This window comes from Clarias gariepinus, chromosome 13 (assembly GCF_024256425.1).
Source record: "Clarias gariepinus isolate MV-2021 ecotype Netherlands chromosome 13, CGAR_prim_01v2, whole genome shotgun sequence".
NCBI classification, from domain to species: Eukaryota; Metazoa; Chordata; class Actinopteri; order Siluriformes; family Clariidae; genus Clarias; species Clarias gariepinus.
The window spans coordinates 32,743,057-32,759,728 of record NC_071112.1 but is presented as its reverse complement, the minus strand read 5'-3'; the positions used below and the strand labels follow the sequence as shown (position 1 = coordinate 32,759,728).

General features: G+C 41.2%; 1 protein-coding gene across 1 annotated transcript in view; it reads left to right on the top strand.

The window, feature by feature from the left end:
* The window catches only part of ush2a (Usher syndrome 2A (autosomal recessive, mild)), a 213,367-nt gene that overhangs the window by 181,281 nt on the left and 15,414 nt on the right, over nt 1–16,672 (top strand). The window contains exons 58-61 of the mRNA XM_053509206.1: nt 1,112–1,270; nt 1,399–1,561; nt 6,078–6,432; nt 16,421–16,648. Coding sequence (XP_053365181.1) covers nt 1,112–1,270; nt 1,399–1,561; nt 6,078–6,432; nt 16,421–16,648 — 905 coding nt within the window. The remainder of the gene's footprint in view (nt 1–1,111; nt 1,271–1,398; nt 1,562–6,077; nt 6,433–16,420; nt 16,649–16,672) is intronic.

The window sequence follows — 16,672 nt, the reverse complement described above, 5'->3', positions numbered from 1 at the left end:
AATTATGAAAGGCACCAGTGATGGGAATATTAACAAAGCTCCCACACCAGGGCCCGGATCTCTGTCTTCAAATGTGTCATGGCAGATTTTCAGAAGGGTGTGTGAAAGCAAAAAGGAAATCAGCAGGACTCAGTTAGGAAGCGTGAACTTAGCACACGGAGAATTACTGCTCTATAAGGAATATGATTACATACAGTAGGAAAAGCTCTTTTTTTTCATAGAGTCTTTAAAAAAACAAGGAGGCATTATCTCTGAAGCAGTTTATCTTCCAATCTATATTTTCATATTCCAAGAAAAAATTATGAATTTTAACCATTTTGTGTCAAAATTGTCACTTTTAGTTTTAAAAGCAAAAAGTGAGTAATCTTTATGGAGAGGGTTTATACACTGCCTGAAGTCAAGACACCACTTCAGAAGGGTCGACTTATTGTTCTGCAACAAGCAAAAAAAAAAAAAAAAACATTCATAGAGATTTAAAACCTGGGAGGATCGTGAGAGTTTTGTGGTCAGAAAAAATCATGAATAGAGATCACTTACACGCTTGGTGAAGTTGCATCGTAAAAAAAGAAAAAATCTACCGTACAAATCAGAGCTATGTTTAAAAGTGAAAGTAAGAGCATTTCCAAACACACACACACACACACACACACACACACACATGCAGTGTGATGAGAACTCACAGGATTGGAACTAAACAGCTGTGTGTCCAAGAGAAACCCAATTGTTATTAAAAAAATACTCCGGAAAAAAAGGATTTCAGTTTGCTACGGATCGTAAAGACTGGACTTTAAAACGATGGAGAAAGGTCATGTGACCTGATGAGTCCAGACTGAGCCTATTCCAGAGTGATGGGCGTGTCAGGGTGAGAAGGGAAGGACATGAAGCGATGCTCCCATCATGCATAGTGTCCACTGTAGACAGTGTTGCCTCTGGAGACAGTGTTATGATCTGATTTTAATGCATTTAAATCTCACGTCTCACCAAGAGTCTGAAAGTCATCTGTATTCATCTCTAGTGCAATAGATAGAGAAAATGATGTGACTAAATCATGGCTACTGAAACTGTCAGATGTTTATTCTTACTGAACGATCCTTTTGTCTCGTGTCCTCAGGTGTGTATAACGCCAGTCTCCCCCTGGACTACAGCGTCTTGCTGAATGCCGGTACAGAGCGCCCCCTGTCGCGGTCAGCTGGTCCTCAGCGGTTCCTGCTGCTTGATGGACTCGACCCATACACCACCTACGATATCAGAGTTCAAGTCTGCCAAGCTGGTACTGTCCAGTTATCTCCTCTAACAGCTCTGTGTTTTAATCGTATTTTTGTTCGGGAACGTTTTGGGAATGATCCTTTGCAAAGCAAAAAAAATAAATAAATATATAAATGTAACACACTGTTGTAGATGGTTGTGGTGTAGGAGAAGGCACCTCTGTCCGGACATCTGAAGCAGAACCAAAGGCTCTGGACCCTCCTGAGCTCAGTGCAGCAGGAGCAGCGGTTATTGAAGTGCACTGGAGTCCTCCACGCAAACCCAATGGTTTAATCACTGCATACTTCCTTTACAGGTACCAACACACACGTGATCTCGACAGTCTGTGCCCTCTATAAATAATCAGTCTGCTGTTGACTGCAGGAGTGTTAAAGCCGTGTGAGGTCAGGCGTAACGTCGGATCACGTGAGATGCTTTTCTGCTCACCGCGGCTCTAAGGAGTGGATGTTGGGGTTACTCTAATCTCCCTGTTTGCCCAAAACAGCCTTATTGTTCTCTTTCAAGCCTCTCTCTTGTACAGGATACCTGCCTCTGGGTAGTCACTGGATGTTTTATTTAGCAATACTTTACAATGTCTTTTTATGTCTTTTGTATCCTCTAATCATTTTTTAGAAATCATCTTATACTACAATATACTATTATATATAACAATATATAATATAATATAATATAATATAATATAATATAATATAATATAATATAATATAATAATATCTTGAATATAGTTACGTACTATACATCATCATTTTCTTAAAATACGACAACAAACCAAAGACAATATTGTTAAGGTGATTTGTAATCAAATTTTAATTAAATTTCAAGCAAGATTAAATTATCTATTGGCAAATAAATTTTATAGTTTTAGGAATTTATTTCTTAAGAGAAGCGAAATTCCCACCTAATAAACATTTTTCATCTTAGCAACATTTGAGTAGAAATGAACTTAATAATCTTATATTCTAATCTTGTGTAAGTAGTAAATAGAGTGAAGTGTAAGTAATAAGTTTGTAGAAATATTTAAAAGGTTAAAGTTAAAAATAAGTATATGGCTTATAGGTGCATTACCCTTGTTTTAGAGTCTTCAATCGCGGTGATAATCGCGTATAGCCACACCCACCTTGATGCAAAAGCAACACTAGATGATTTGACGTAATCTGGCACAAAAGTGCTCATAACTTCACTTCTGCTCAACATTTTTATTTTATTTATAGTGCAGATTTAACTTCAGGCAAATAACGACGGACTTATTTATTAAAGTTTCACTGAAGTCTGTCCAGACAGTTTTGCATGATGCTGTGACAAAATCTGTCTAGACGAACATATTACCAAACATAACATACAGACAGATGGAAATTAACTGGTTTCAGGTCCTCTGATGTATGAAACGTAAAGATAGAATTACAGAGCGAGTTCTGACCAACATACAGGCAAAACCGTTCTTTTATTCATATAGATTTGCTGTAAACTTATTTTAAGAAATTATTGACAGATCTGTCCAGATTAGAGAATATTCCTCTTGCTCATTTTTTTGCAGTGTAGCAGTAATATTTTCCCCTACAGAAATAATAAGGCATGTACACCTTTGTGCTTTACCGTATATACCTGTGTATGGAAGTATAAGACATAATATTATTTAAATGGTGATCCACGTATTGACTTTTAGTTTAGTTGAATTCAGATAGATTCGTCCATTATTTGATGGATAGAAAAAATTGTCCTATGAGTACTTTATTTAAACATAAAGACATGAGCGCAGAAGGCTTTGAGGTTGAGGGCGTAACAGCGTAGTGATGAAACATGATAAACAGTAATTATGTCGTGACCTTGAGGTGAACGGGGCAAATCGGCTTGGTCACACGTGTCAACATCTACTCTACGGAAGAGAAAAGCCTTATATGCAGAGCGCTTATATACGGATATCAAAGCTCTATCAGCGAGGCACAGGCAGAGAGAGAGAGAGAGAGAGAGAGATTGCTGCAGCATTTGTGACGGGCTATAAATGGAAGCTGACACGGCCCCGCTGACTCTGATTATTCCAGCGGTGCTAGAAAGAGCGATATGAAACAGGATGCTGCAGTGCTGCGTGAGGAAGGGGGCTTACATTGACACGACACGATCACATCAGCCTCAGAGGCCACTTCTGACTCGCCTCTGTTCAGGGAGGATGGAGATGGAGACACGAGGGACCTGCTGACTCCGTAGTCATGCCGTGTGACTCCCCATTCATGCACATACACATGCACTTATACACCGTAAAAACACAACCAGGCATACTTTAGATTATTTTATAGACGTGGCATCAACACTGAGGCTGTACACCAGTATAAAACATCAGATATCATTTTCCACCACTAGGTGGTTCTCGGGAAGTCGGTCCATCTGAGATATTCAAAGAATGAGTGCATGAGTGTTGGACCAGCTGTATTCAGGAGATGAACTCATTTGAACTTGCGGAACAGGGTCAAGGTCACAGCAAGGTCAAATGTCTGTAGTAAAATATTGTTTCTCTTGTTGTACAGTGGTGTTAAATAATTAGGAACTCAAAGTCGAGATTCCTTGCCATTGGTCCGTTCACGGGTCTGTCTGTCCGTCTAAGATTCTTATTAGCGTGATATCACGAGTACGAGTTTATTTTTGTCTAATCTCTCATCTCTTTCATCTTCTATACTGCTTTATCCTGTGTACAGGGTCGCAGGGGGGGGCCTGGAGCCTATCCCAGGAGACTTAGGGCACAAGGCGGGAAACACACACTCAAACGCTGAGTCACACACTACGGCCAATTTGGGATCGCCATTCAGACTAATCTGCATGTCTGTGGTCTGTGGGAGGAAACCAGAAAACTCGGAGGAAACCCACCAAGCATGGGGAGAACATGCAAACTGCGAATGCACGATTATACAATTGTACACAATTTTACATAGACATAAAAACACTGTAGACTCTCAAACACTATACACACTCGACTTTATCTTTAATAAAGATATATTTTCACAATGAGGACCTACAGTAGCAATGAAGTCAGACTTTGCCTTCCCATAGTTTGCAGAGCGCTCTGAAACCCTTTATTCATCCTCCTCTCCTCCTCTCCTCCTCTCCCCGCGGGTCTATGCTGTTGCAAGAGCTTTCGTCAAGGGCAGTATGGCATGTTGACCAATGTCATCCATACGCGAGGTCACACCAGCCTAAGCCAGCATAAGTCCTGAAGAAATATCATTAGCATACCCGCGGAGCTGCAAGCGCTTAGAACACATGAGGCCGGATTTGTTTTGAGCCGCGATTTGCGCTCGGATAAACGGGGAAGAATGCAATCCACCCGCTTACCGAGGAGCGCCGGAATCCACTGTTGGCTTAAAAAGACTTGGCATGTTGTGGTACCCGTTTAGTCTAATACCAGAGATCAGCATTACATCAGATGCAGAGCCGTTCTGTTTATCCAGTGTTGACTTTGTCCCTGTCTTCTTATCAGTCGGATGTTTCGTCCTCACACATGTGACTTACAAATCAAGTAAAAGTGGAGAGAGTTCTATAAGGATAGTTATGTATCATCTCTATGTGTGTGTGTGTGTGTGTGTGTGTGTATGTGAGTGCACGCCAGGCCTCTGTTCCCCGCAGCATGCCGCAGTTTAAAGGCACGGTGTGTGGCTTCTCTCCCCCTGCCTGTCACTATTTTCCGTTATTTGAATGCGGTGGGTCGGATTAGGGAGTGTCGGGCCGAGTGGGGCCAGCAGGGGCCACATTACAGGACCCCGTATGTCATTTCTGCAGCAGCATGACGGCACAGGTTTCAATGTAGCTGAATTAACGAGGTTTGCCCTGTGTGGAGCACAGCACCCTGCCTCTCCCCCCCTTTCATCCGCCTCTCTGACATTCGTACCCACTCCGTGCACTGTTCTCATTTCCTCCGGGTCTCTCTGTGAGCTGGCAGCTTCATGAATTAGGCAGGAATTGGTATTTAAGTTGGTCTGTTTGCTTCGTATAGAAGTATACCGTATGGCAGTGTTTCAGTAAGTAGTTCTGCTAGTTTGTCTTCTTTGCCTCTACCTTTGGTCATGTGACAAATCAGTGCAATTTTTTTGTACATCTCATGGATTCTAAATGAATATAAGGACATGTGACTGTTTTTAATGTCCAGCGAATACAGGTAGTCCCCGACTTATGAACGAGTTTCATTCCAGGAGCATGTTTGTAAGTCTGATTTGTTCTTAAGTCCGATAAAGTGAGTCTTTCACGCCCTTGACACAAATATACAGTATAAATCATACCAATCCACTAAATTTCTGTCCCCTTTCCCCACACCTTAATTGCGCCTAAGGAAATGAATCTCCCACAAATGTAACAGTGTTGTCTCTTCACCTTTAAATCGCAAGGGAATCCCGGATGCCATTTTGTCTCAGAGCTGTTTTTCACTGTATTGGATTGTGCTGTTTTGTAGAGGATTTTCCGAAATTAGGGTTATTCAACATTAGGACAGCTTTACAGGACAGACATTTTTTATCATCATGCTTTCCGGACTGGTTCATTAAAACCCCCCTAAACACACACACACACAATATACTGTGTCTATTTTTATCTAAATGCACAGGAGAAGTTAATGTTTCTAATTATAAGATATATTTCTAGACCTATGTCCTAATTTAAAGCTTAAATGATGTCATTCTGTTGACAGATATATTCTTGAAAGACGCTCAATTATTTTCCAATAATACAGGACAAGCTTGAAATTAATAAAATATCTAGAAATATGCTTCTCCAGATCTGAAGATTATCAGGATTTATTTAAACTCAACAGTTTTCCTTCCTTTATCCTGCAGACGACTGAGAGGAACCCTGGAGGAACTCCTGGTCTTTATCTGGTCTGAAGGTCCCCTGGAGTTTATCGATGCCTCAGATTTCCTCAAGCCATTCACTGAGTACGAGTACAGAGTCACGGCACACAACTCTCAGGGCTCCGTCTCCAGCTCCTGGAGCTCCGTGCTCACACTCGAGGCGGAGCCGGACGGTACAGATGTGCCCACGGCACGCCCGACTGGTGCGTACTCCATCTTCCTGAACTGGACGCAGCCCAGTAATCCCAATGGTCTGATCTCTGACTACAAAGTGGCGTACAAGCAAGAACCCGGAGATCCAACACTCGACACCAGCAGCATCACAGCGCTCACAGTGCAGGTAGGCAGCTCTTAGACCTCAGGGCGTCTGGTCATGTGATAAATACACTCCCATATTCCTTACAAAACTTTTATAATTATGGCTTAAGATACAAAGTAAACTTAAGAAATAACATGATGAGGAAGGTGTTTAGATGTTATGCCCCTTTTTTTGCATTGTACAATTTTAATTACATTTGAAATGGATTTTTTTTATCAGATTTAAAGCTTGAATTTTATACTTCTTTTTAAATCTCAAAAAAATCTCTGTTTGTTGAGCTGAAAGACTACTCATGTCATGCATTGTTCTCTGAAGTGCATATTCTTAACCAATCAGAACACAGAGACCAGAAATAGCTGGAAAAATAGCCCTTTCTTACCCACTCATGTCTAAGGCATTATAAGTCATTTCTTGTATTTTTTTTTCTGATTAATGGTAAAATACATGTTGCCTTAGCACTGTATGCTTATTTAAGGGTTTAATTTAGATGATATCCTCAATATTCAGCAATATGAGTGTGTGCGTGTGTGTGCGTGTGTGTGCGTGTGTGTGTGTGTGTGTGTGTGTGCGTGCCTTATGATAGATTGTACCACGTCTTGTGCTCTAAGTCTCCTGGAATAGTGTAACCCTGTATACAGTACAGGATAAAGCGGAACAGACAATGAGTGAATATATATTATAATAGATCTTTAAAAGTTTTTTTTTCAGAAATGATTAAGAAAACATTTTCTTAAAAAATACTTTTAATTTTGTACAGTGGCATTTAATAAATTTTTTTCCTGCATTTTTTTAAAGTTTGGAAATCAAACCTTTGTTATTTACAGTATTTTAATTTAGTGCAGGTAGGTTTTTAAATTTATTTTATTATTATTATTATTACATATAAATTTTTTTATTATTATTATTATTTCTTATTTTCTTATTTTTTTATTATTAATCTATATAATTATTTTTTTATATTGATTTTAATTAACTATTCGAGAATCATTGAATCGATTTCCATAAAAAATCATTTATGCATTTATCTAATTTTGACAAATTTGTTGTATTTATTGTATTTATTTATTTTTATTTGGTATGGCTCTTATTAAACGCAGTAAGGTTCATGGGGAGCAGAGGAAATTGAGCATTTTTAAGGTGGCAATAAACGCTGCCGCTGTTAAGCTGTGTAATTACTGTACGTCCGATGCTCGTTTATTAAAGTAAATTCCATAATTAGTTTTTCAGCGTACTGGAACTTGAACGCCACCTTTTAAGGTTTAATCACATCCTGAGTGCTTGTGATGCGCCTGCTTACTAAACACGCGTACGGCTTTCTGTAAAGGAAGAACTTCTCAGAAAGGGTTTGAGGAATGACGTATTAGTTTAAATGTTATATAGGTGTTTCTCTAAGACAAGATAAGATGCATGTAGACTCTTTGGTATGCTCTCTGCACTGCAACCGGACCAGCTCTTACTGCTGACCTTTCTTTGTTGGTATCCGATGTAAATGGTGCCATTTAAACCGAGTCATTCGAATTAAACCTTGCTCACAATCATTTATCAGTGACTTTTCCTTCCCGTCTCCAGACAAACACATAGTGCTTTATTCTGGGGAGATTATTCACTCTGTGCACACGTGTGTGTGTGTGTGTGTGTGATGAGTTCGTACAAATCCAGCTCACATCTGCTTCCTCTGTGTCTTTATGTCCGTGTGTCCCGTTATCTCGTCCACTTCTCCCCTTAATAATCACCGTCTGGTACTGTCTTATACGGCATGAGCGCTGAAATTCAAAACTTCAAATTATTAGATATTTAGACTGTGGGTTCTTCATTCTTCTTGAATTTGCAGCAACAACAATTCTTTAAGCTGTTATGTAGATAAAGTTTTATTTAAAGTGGACCTGTTTAATGCAAAAGTACTGCTTTTTGTATTTTTTCCCATATCGACCAACTCTTCAACAAACCAGTTAGATTTCCCTCCTATTGTGACCTCATATAAGGAGAACCCCTCTCCCAAAATTCTGTCCTCAGATGGGAAGTTCTCTGGAGGTGGGCGTGGCTCAGGAGCAGCTCATTTACATAGCATAAATGACATGGAGAGAGTGTGAGGTTTGAATAAATGCATTATCCATGGGGCATTTCAGCAGAGGGCAGGGGTAGCTCAGTGGTTAAGGCATTGGACTACGGTTCGGAAGATCCCAGGTTCAAACCCCACAACCACCAAGTTGCCACTGTTGGGCCCTTGAGCGCGGCCCTTAACCCTCAACTGCTCAGATGTGTAATGAGATAAAAATGTAAGTCGCTCTGGATAAGAGCGTCTGCTAAATGCCTAAATGTAAATGTAAGAGGCATTAACACACACTTATATGTATATATGGGACCTTTAAAACTAGTGCTGTTTATGGATTAAAATGTTTTATATAGTCAGTTTTTTCACAGTCATTTCTCATGATTATCATGATTAATTACAATTTAAAAGTACTCAGATTTACTTGTATTGTAAACATAAAAAGCTGGAATAAAGATAAACTGGTTAGAGGAAACAGATTAGAGGAAAATTTCTCAAACAGTAATATTCAGCAAATGTTAAAATGAAAACCTCTCGAATGGGACCGGCATGCATGCAGCGGCTGGGTAGTGTGGGGGCATGACGACTTACTGACAGCAGGGTTCGACCCGGGTCCTCAGATCCAAACATCAACACCCGAGAGCCTTAGCCATCTGAACCACCGCTCCCATGTTGTTTTTAATGTGTTCTCGTAAAAATATTTCCCCATGAAGGAAGCATAAGAACACAACTCTGGTTTTATCCAAACTTCCATCTAGAAGATGTTTCCTCAGTCGTCTTATTACCCGCGTTAAACGTGCCGTTATTACACACAGCCGGGTAACCGTGCCGCGATTATGGGAAGACATTAGGGTCCATAGGGTTGTATAATTAATTTGCGTTTAAAAAAAATAGTAATGTGTTCAAAAATTTTAATTAATCACATGTATTAACACCTTACTATTGACAGCCCTATTTAAAACCTAACCTAATGACTGCCGACACCTACAAACAGGGATGGAATCACCTGATACGATGAGACCACGATACATGTGAGCCGATTCGATTTCTATTACAACACTGTTCGTATCGTGATTTTATAAATATCTTGATTCAGTATAAAAAAAATTTTTTATTGTTACAATTCTAAACAACTTTAGCAAACATTAGCCTGAACAGGATAGAGCACCACCTGTAGGATGATAGAGGAACTGCAAGATTTAATTTATGCAAAAATATACAAATTAAAAAATTAATTATTAAAAACTGATTTTGAAGTCAGTGTGGTTTTATACAATACAACTACTACTGCCGCACAAAAGAATCACCATATGTAACGGAATCAATTTCCCCATGTCTACCTGTAAAGCCTGCTTAGGTGATCCATGACACTCTGAGACGATCCAGCTGCTCCGTCACTACAAACGTATTTCTCTTTATTCACGACAAATTTGCCCTGAGACTCACAACACCAGAACGAGGGGAAGCGATCCACGTCCCACTGAGAATCTCTACTTCCCCCACCGGGCTTCAGAGAAACGCCTGCTCCATACAGAAATTAATTACTTGGGTAGCAATTAATGAACGTCATCGGAGCTAAGCCTTTTATCAGCGGCCCTCTCTCCTTCTATGGGAATAATTTACAGTTGCCGTTGCTATTCTCTTGGCAGCCCTTTCCGGTTCGTCTTGACCTCCAGAAGTCGGCGTTCGTTTGAGCGCTGGGCAAACGTGTGACATCAGGTAGTTTGCTGTTAATCAACTCATAATTAATTTCCTCCGCTGTCCTCAGCCCTCTTGAGTTATGACCCTGACCTGATAATGGGTGCTGCTGATTTATCATCTCGTGTTTTCTTACCTTTTTTTTTTTGTTGTTGCTCATTGTTTTGTTTTTTTTAATGAAAAGAAATGCGATCACGACTCTTAAATGTTTTTAAACTTCCATATCAACCGTCCTTGAATCAGACTCAAGCTCGTTTCTATTGTTTCGAGTCTGCAGGGTTTGGGGTTGAATATTCATAGTGTTCATCTGGAATGGAGGATTAAAAGGTCAGGTTGCTGCAGTTCGCTTTAAATAACTCGCTTTACGTTTGTGCAGTTTTCATTAACTTTTAGCTCTCCACTCCAAACCCGATGTGTGTTTGATGTGCAAAATTATGTACATACTTAACTCGCCAAACGTATCTGTTAAGCGCTAATGAAATACCCGGAGAAACTGAGAGTCACCATGATGAGGTGTTTAAAGCACTCAGGTGATTAAATATCCGAGATGATACAGACAGCAAAACTATTATTAAATCTATTTCTCAGCATTTTTTTGCCGTTAGTAAATTAAATGCATTATTATCTATTTAAAAAAAAAAAGAATTTCCTGTTGATGCCTTCTCCTAGTATTTAACGCTCTCCGAGCAGCTTTTCCGTGCTTCGGTTCCCGAATCTACCTCTTTGCTCACGTGCCACCTGACGTACCGGGAATTCGGAGTGTGGTTATTAGCACAGTTTCTCAGGGCTACATTTATAATCCATTGATCCAGCTGGATCTTTTTTGGACACGAGCTTTGTGCTGGATCAGCTGTCCGGCCTGCTGTGTCAATACTTGGCCTGCAGTAGGGTGTCGTATTGATTTTGCTGTAACCAACTGTTGCGTGGCTACAGGTTGATCCTCTCTCATGGAGTTAACATGAAGGTGTTGAGTGAAACAAGCATTCTGGGAGGAACCTCAGTGTTACTCAGGGCTTCGTGGCGGTTACGTGACTGCTTGCTTTGACGGATCAGAAACCTGAGAGTTCGGATCTAATCAGCTCCACATGTATTTGTTTGTTTGTTTGTTTTAGTTTGTATTTTATGGCTTTTTGAGAAGATTCCCCTCGCCACACACACACAGACACAGAACGGTCTCGAGCAGGCAGGGAGCTGAGCAGATGGTGTAATGCTCGATAATGCCTCTTCGTAATGTTCGGTGGCACCGGAGCATCAGGAGGAGACGCGTGGCATTCTCCAGTCAGCGCAGGCCTATCCAATAACTCGCTCTCTGCTTTTGTGTAAGTGTGTGTATGAGTGTGTGTGTGTGTTGAAGTTAGAGATGGGAAGGGGTGGGGTGGGGTTGGGGGGGGTTGGTGCTGCTATTGATCCCTGGCTGTGCTGTGTGCTGTAGCCGGTGCCAGAGAGGCTGATTAATGGGCACGTCACAGCGGCAGGACTGAATGAGGCTACGGAGCGCAGGCGGTCCTAGCCGCCAAAAACCTGCCTCCCTCGCCATGTGTGCAGACGCCCCTCATTACCAAACACTTATCAAAGCTCCACGAGAGAGAGAGGTTCATCCAGTGTCAGAAGTCGCCTTTCTGCTTTCTTTTTTTTTCATCTGATGCAAACTCCACGACGTATCTTTCCCTTTCCTAAACTGCTTTCTCTCTAATTCTCCTCGTTCTTACTGTTTAGTTTTCCTCTCTTTTTTTTCCCTTTTTACCTGCCTTCATTTTTCTCCGTACCTCCCTCCATCTCTCTCTCTTTCTCTCTCACTCTATCTTCCTCCCGTCGCTCTCCCTCCCATCACCCCCCCCCCCCCCCAGTCTTTCCAGATGTTGCGCCGCAGCCCCACGAGGTTCCCAGCGATGGGAGATGTATTAATACATCCTATTGATTAGATCAGGACCCCTGACAGTCATTTGCCGCGATACCATCTGGCCGCTGTTCCAACGCCTTCACCCAAACAGGACGTGACACCTTATTAATCTCACCGGTGCACCGCAGACACTTTGCCTCTCTTTTTTTTTTTCTTTTTTTTTGCGCACAGAAGCCCAACTCTGTCGGAGAGGCAGGAGGACCTGAAGGGTGCAAGAAATTAAGGTTATTACACAAATTGAGCCATATGGTCCGAATATTTCAGAGCTGAAATTTACTAGGCAATAAAAATTGCTCCTGCCTTCCTAATGGTGTAAATTGCAGTTTAACCATGGCTCTAATGATGTCCTTCTGCTGCCTGTAACCACTCTAACATGAAGGACATTGTTTAAAAAATGCACAGAAAAAAAATGAGAAAGGAGGAGGGGAGGGATGTTGAAACGGCAACAGCATGTTTACAATCTGTTAGTGTATCATTAAGAAGAGAGCAAAGAGTGTATAGACAAGATGAGCAAGCGCTGGACCATGTCTCTTTTTTTTTTTTCTTTTCTTTTTTCCTTTTTTTGCAGGCGGCGAGGTGTGCACTCGGAGAGCAGGACGATCTGAGCGGAATTCTGAGCAGCTAGTTCGGGGCTCGGCAAACATGGCTGCTCATTAACTAATAGGACGAACGCCATAAAGGCTGCTGTTCGATAACACTTTGCTTTATGGGTTGTAGTGAAACTCGCTGCTTTATTAAACAAAGACAGCTGTTGTGGCGCGGATAGACGCAGACGGCGTGCGTCTTCTTTATAGACGTGGATTCGTTTCGTCTGGGTTTCCTCTCCGCTTTGTCTAAATAAGGTCGCAAGTGCTTTTTTCGAAGCTTAAATACTAAGAAGAGGTTAGTCTTGTTCTTAGTCGTCGAGTTTGTAAAGGCCGTTCTCGGGGAAGTTTTACTCCCCGTGCCTTCACGATGATAATGTGGACACATGGTGTAACTGCGTCTCCACTTGAGAGCAGCCGTGCCCTTCGTCTGAGATGGAAGCCTTCATCAGACGCTGGTTCAGACTGAAGAACTGCCCAGTGATTTGAGAGCTCTCAACCTGATTGGAGCCTTTTTTTTTTTTTTTTTTTTAACCAGGGTCTCCCATTCAAAATGGCAAATCATCTCTCCAAAGCGAGGATCTCGTAAACTGTCAGAGACCCTTCTAGTAAAGTCTGCTGTTTCATTATTACCCCTGTACAAGAGGCCACAGACTTTTCAATGACGAGCGCGTCCACAGATACGTGCGCCGCTCTCCCCTTTAATACTGGTGTTATGGCTGCACTTAGCATTAAGAGGCTCGAAAGGCTGGACTCTGGTTAGAAGAGGAGGTTTGGTCAATCAGGCGAGCCTGAAAGTATCTGCTGTTGGGGTGTGTGTGTGTGTGTGTGTGTGTGTGTTATTGATTTCGGTTCGCTTAAAGTGGCGTCTTATTAGAATGAATGTGTGTAGAATATGAAATAAGCAAAAAGCAAAAAGCAAAAAAAAGTTTCCAGTTTAATCAGCAGCTATGTTTAGTGATGAACCGGATGATTTTAGGATAAAACTTTATTAATCCCGGAGGAAATTCTTCTGTACAAATGTAAATGACGGCTACTTTACAGCTCATGGTGCGATACCAGGTCATGAAGATTGAGGATGAAGATTATTTTTTTTTATCTAATTGTGTAAACCTGTCACAACGGTGCAGGTGAATTATACTGGCAGCTATAACATATATATCTTTAATATATTTAAATAAAATTATTTTAAAAATGTCCAGACGAATCATTTTGTAACTACTGTATGTGTATTAGGGACAGGAATCACCAGGGCTGTCCTGATACGATATGATCACGGTACCTTGGTGCTGATTCTTTTTGTATTGGGATTCTGTATCACAATTATATAAATGTCAGGATTTAATATTTTTTTTCCAGACTTTCTTTTTTTCTTTTTTCTTTTTTCTTTAGTTTGTTCCTACCACACAGGACACAGTTCGGTGTGAATATGTTCAGAGTGCGCCACCTGTAGGATTATAACAGAACAGCAACATTTTACCACTTCAAATGCAAAAATATATATTTTTAAATTTTATATTGATAATGGAGTCAGTGTAGTCATGCTTGAATTTGCCACACTAAAGAATTGCAATATATAACTGAATTGATTTTTTCTCCACTTATGGAGAAAATGCCAGTGTGGTAGCCTTTACACATTTTATTTTAATTAACTAGTGGAGTTGTATTGGCTTGATGAATGCTGAAATACACAGAAGTGCACACTCATAACAAAATAAACGCTAATTAAACACATACAGTACTGTGCACAATTCCTAGGTACATGAAAATAACAGCTGTAGACCAGGGATGAGCGTTGGCGTAGTGGGTAGCACTGTGCTCTGGCACCTCCAGGGTCCGGGTTTGATTCGCTCCCCTGAGTCCGTGCTTTCCTCCGGGTACTCTGGTTTCCTCCCACAGTCCAAAGACATTGAAGATTGGGTAAATTGCTGTTTCCAAATTGAGTGTATGTGTGTGTGCCCTGTCCAAGGTGTACCCCTCCTCGTGCCCCAAGTCTCCTGGTTCAGGCTCCAGTCCCCTGTGACCTGGTACACAGGATAAAGCGGTATAGATGATGATGAGTGAGAGCAGGGATGCCTCCAAAAGAAAATGTTTCTACATTTTAAAAAATACTATAAAAAACATTAATTAATTAATAATAAAAAAGTCAGTAATTTGTGAGCCTTTGCTTAAAATATAGTCTCAGTACAGTGTGTGCAGTTTTATAAAGAAATGAGCGGCTTAGTTTTACTGAACATCCTGCAGAACCAAACACGGTCCTTCTGAGGGATTTATCTCACCTGCTTCTTTCTATCGTGTATCAAAGCCCTGGCGGTTTTTGTGTTTTGGTCTTTTAAATAACAGGCCTGTACTAAGATACTTTTCTGCAAGATTTTATTATTTTTTTGCTGAAATCAGAAGTTTTTTGTACTAAGTTAATAATAAAATCGTGAAATAAACATGTATAACATAGTAAAAAACACAGGTGCCTAAAACCTTTGCACGGCACAATATACGTATATTTTTTCATATTTTAATGGTTGATTTTTAAACTCCGCCACGTCCTAATGGAAGCTCGTTCAGGCTGAAGTCAGCAGCAGCAGGCGAGCCAGGCTTGTCTTCCTGTATGCAGATGAGGCAGACCCACACCTTTGAAGGGTCAGGAATCTCTGCTTTTGGCTAATTAGCATAATTGTTGTGACAAATACACATGGTTATTCTTAATTAAAATCATCCCTGGGCCCAGGCGACCCCCAGCGCTGTCACAGGAAATAACTCGCATGCAGGCCGCGGATGAGACGAGATAGACCTGTGTCGAGTTGAAAGGGGAAAAGGAGAAAAAATGTTGAAAGACTCTTTTTTTTCCTCTCTGTACAAACGACTGAATGCCTGTACAGCGCCTAATTGCAGCGCTCTAACACGGGAAACACTCTCTCTGTCTGTCTCTGACACGGTTACACTGATTTCCCTTTGAAACAGCTAAAGTGGGATTAGCGCTTTTGTCAGGATGGGATCTGTGCGAGTCTCGCCTTTCCAGGGTCCTGGGCACGGGGTTCAAAATTCAACGTCTTAACCCAAGTTGTCGAAGTTCACCAGCAGCAGTAGCACACGCGGTACAGAGCGGTGTGTGTTCGGATCAGGATATTATTTAATGCCTGTTTTGCATAGTATTAAATGTATTCCAATTCTGTTAATCAAAACTTAAGCACATCCCATTTTAGGAATCCGTGCTGTTAACATTTATTTGAAAATCTATAACCAAAATCAATCGTCTTAGTCGCTTTTTAATGGCTGCCTTGAGTGTCTTGGTTCAGCGAGCGCATGTGCTCGTTAATATCGCAGCATCCGTGTTTGGGAAAGTGTTTGATAGCATTGCCATCTAGGGGCCAGATATAAGTCTCAGTGCCGAAATAAAGTGGAATGAAGCAGCTGTTGCTATTGACAGTGTGCATATGTTTGCCACGTTTATAGCCCAAGCGCGTTCCATATTTCACCACGTTAAAAAGGTACCTTTTAAACGGCCCATCGCCTCCTGGTGTCATGATAGGCGGGTGTAAAAGCTAGCAGGGGGCCGAGGGACTGACTGTTGGCACCAGATCTTCCTACTGATGCCATGCACGCCAACATTTGTTTTGTTTAAAGAACAACTGCACTATTTAAGAATTGAATGGGTTCTTTTTTTTACATAATTATGAGCTTCAATAAATATGACAGGGAATGATAATTGTTGATTTCACTGAATATGTGAATATGTGTGTGTGTGTGTGTGTGTGTGTGTGTGTGTGTGTTCCGGTTCAGGGGGATGTGCACCAGGCCCATGTATTTGGTTTAGAACCGTACACCACCTACAGTGTGTGTGTGGAGGCGGTGAACAGAGCAGGTAGTGCCTGCAGCCCTTGGGCTACAGTTCGGACTTTACAGGCTTCTCCCAGTGGTCTGACCAACTTCACCGTGGAGAAGAGAGAACACGGACGTGCACTGCTGCTGCACTGGCCAGAACCTGCCTCGCCCAATGGCGTCATTAAGGTATTTTTATTATTTTCAGAAGGG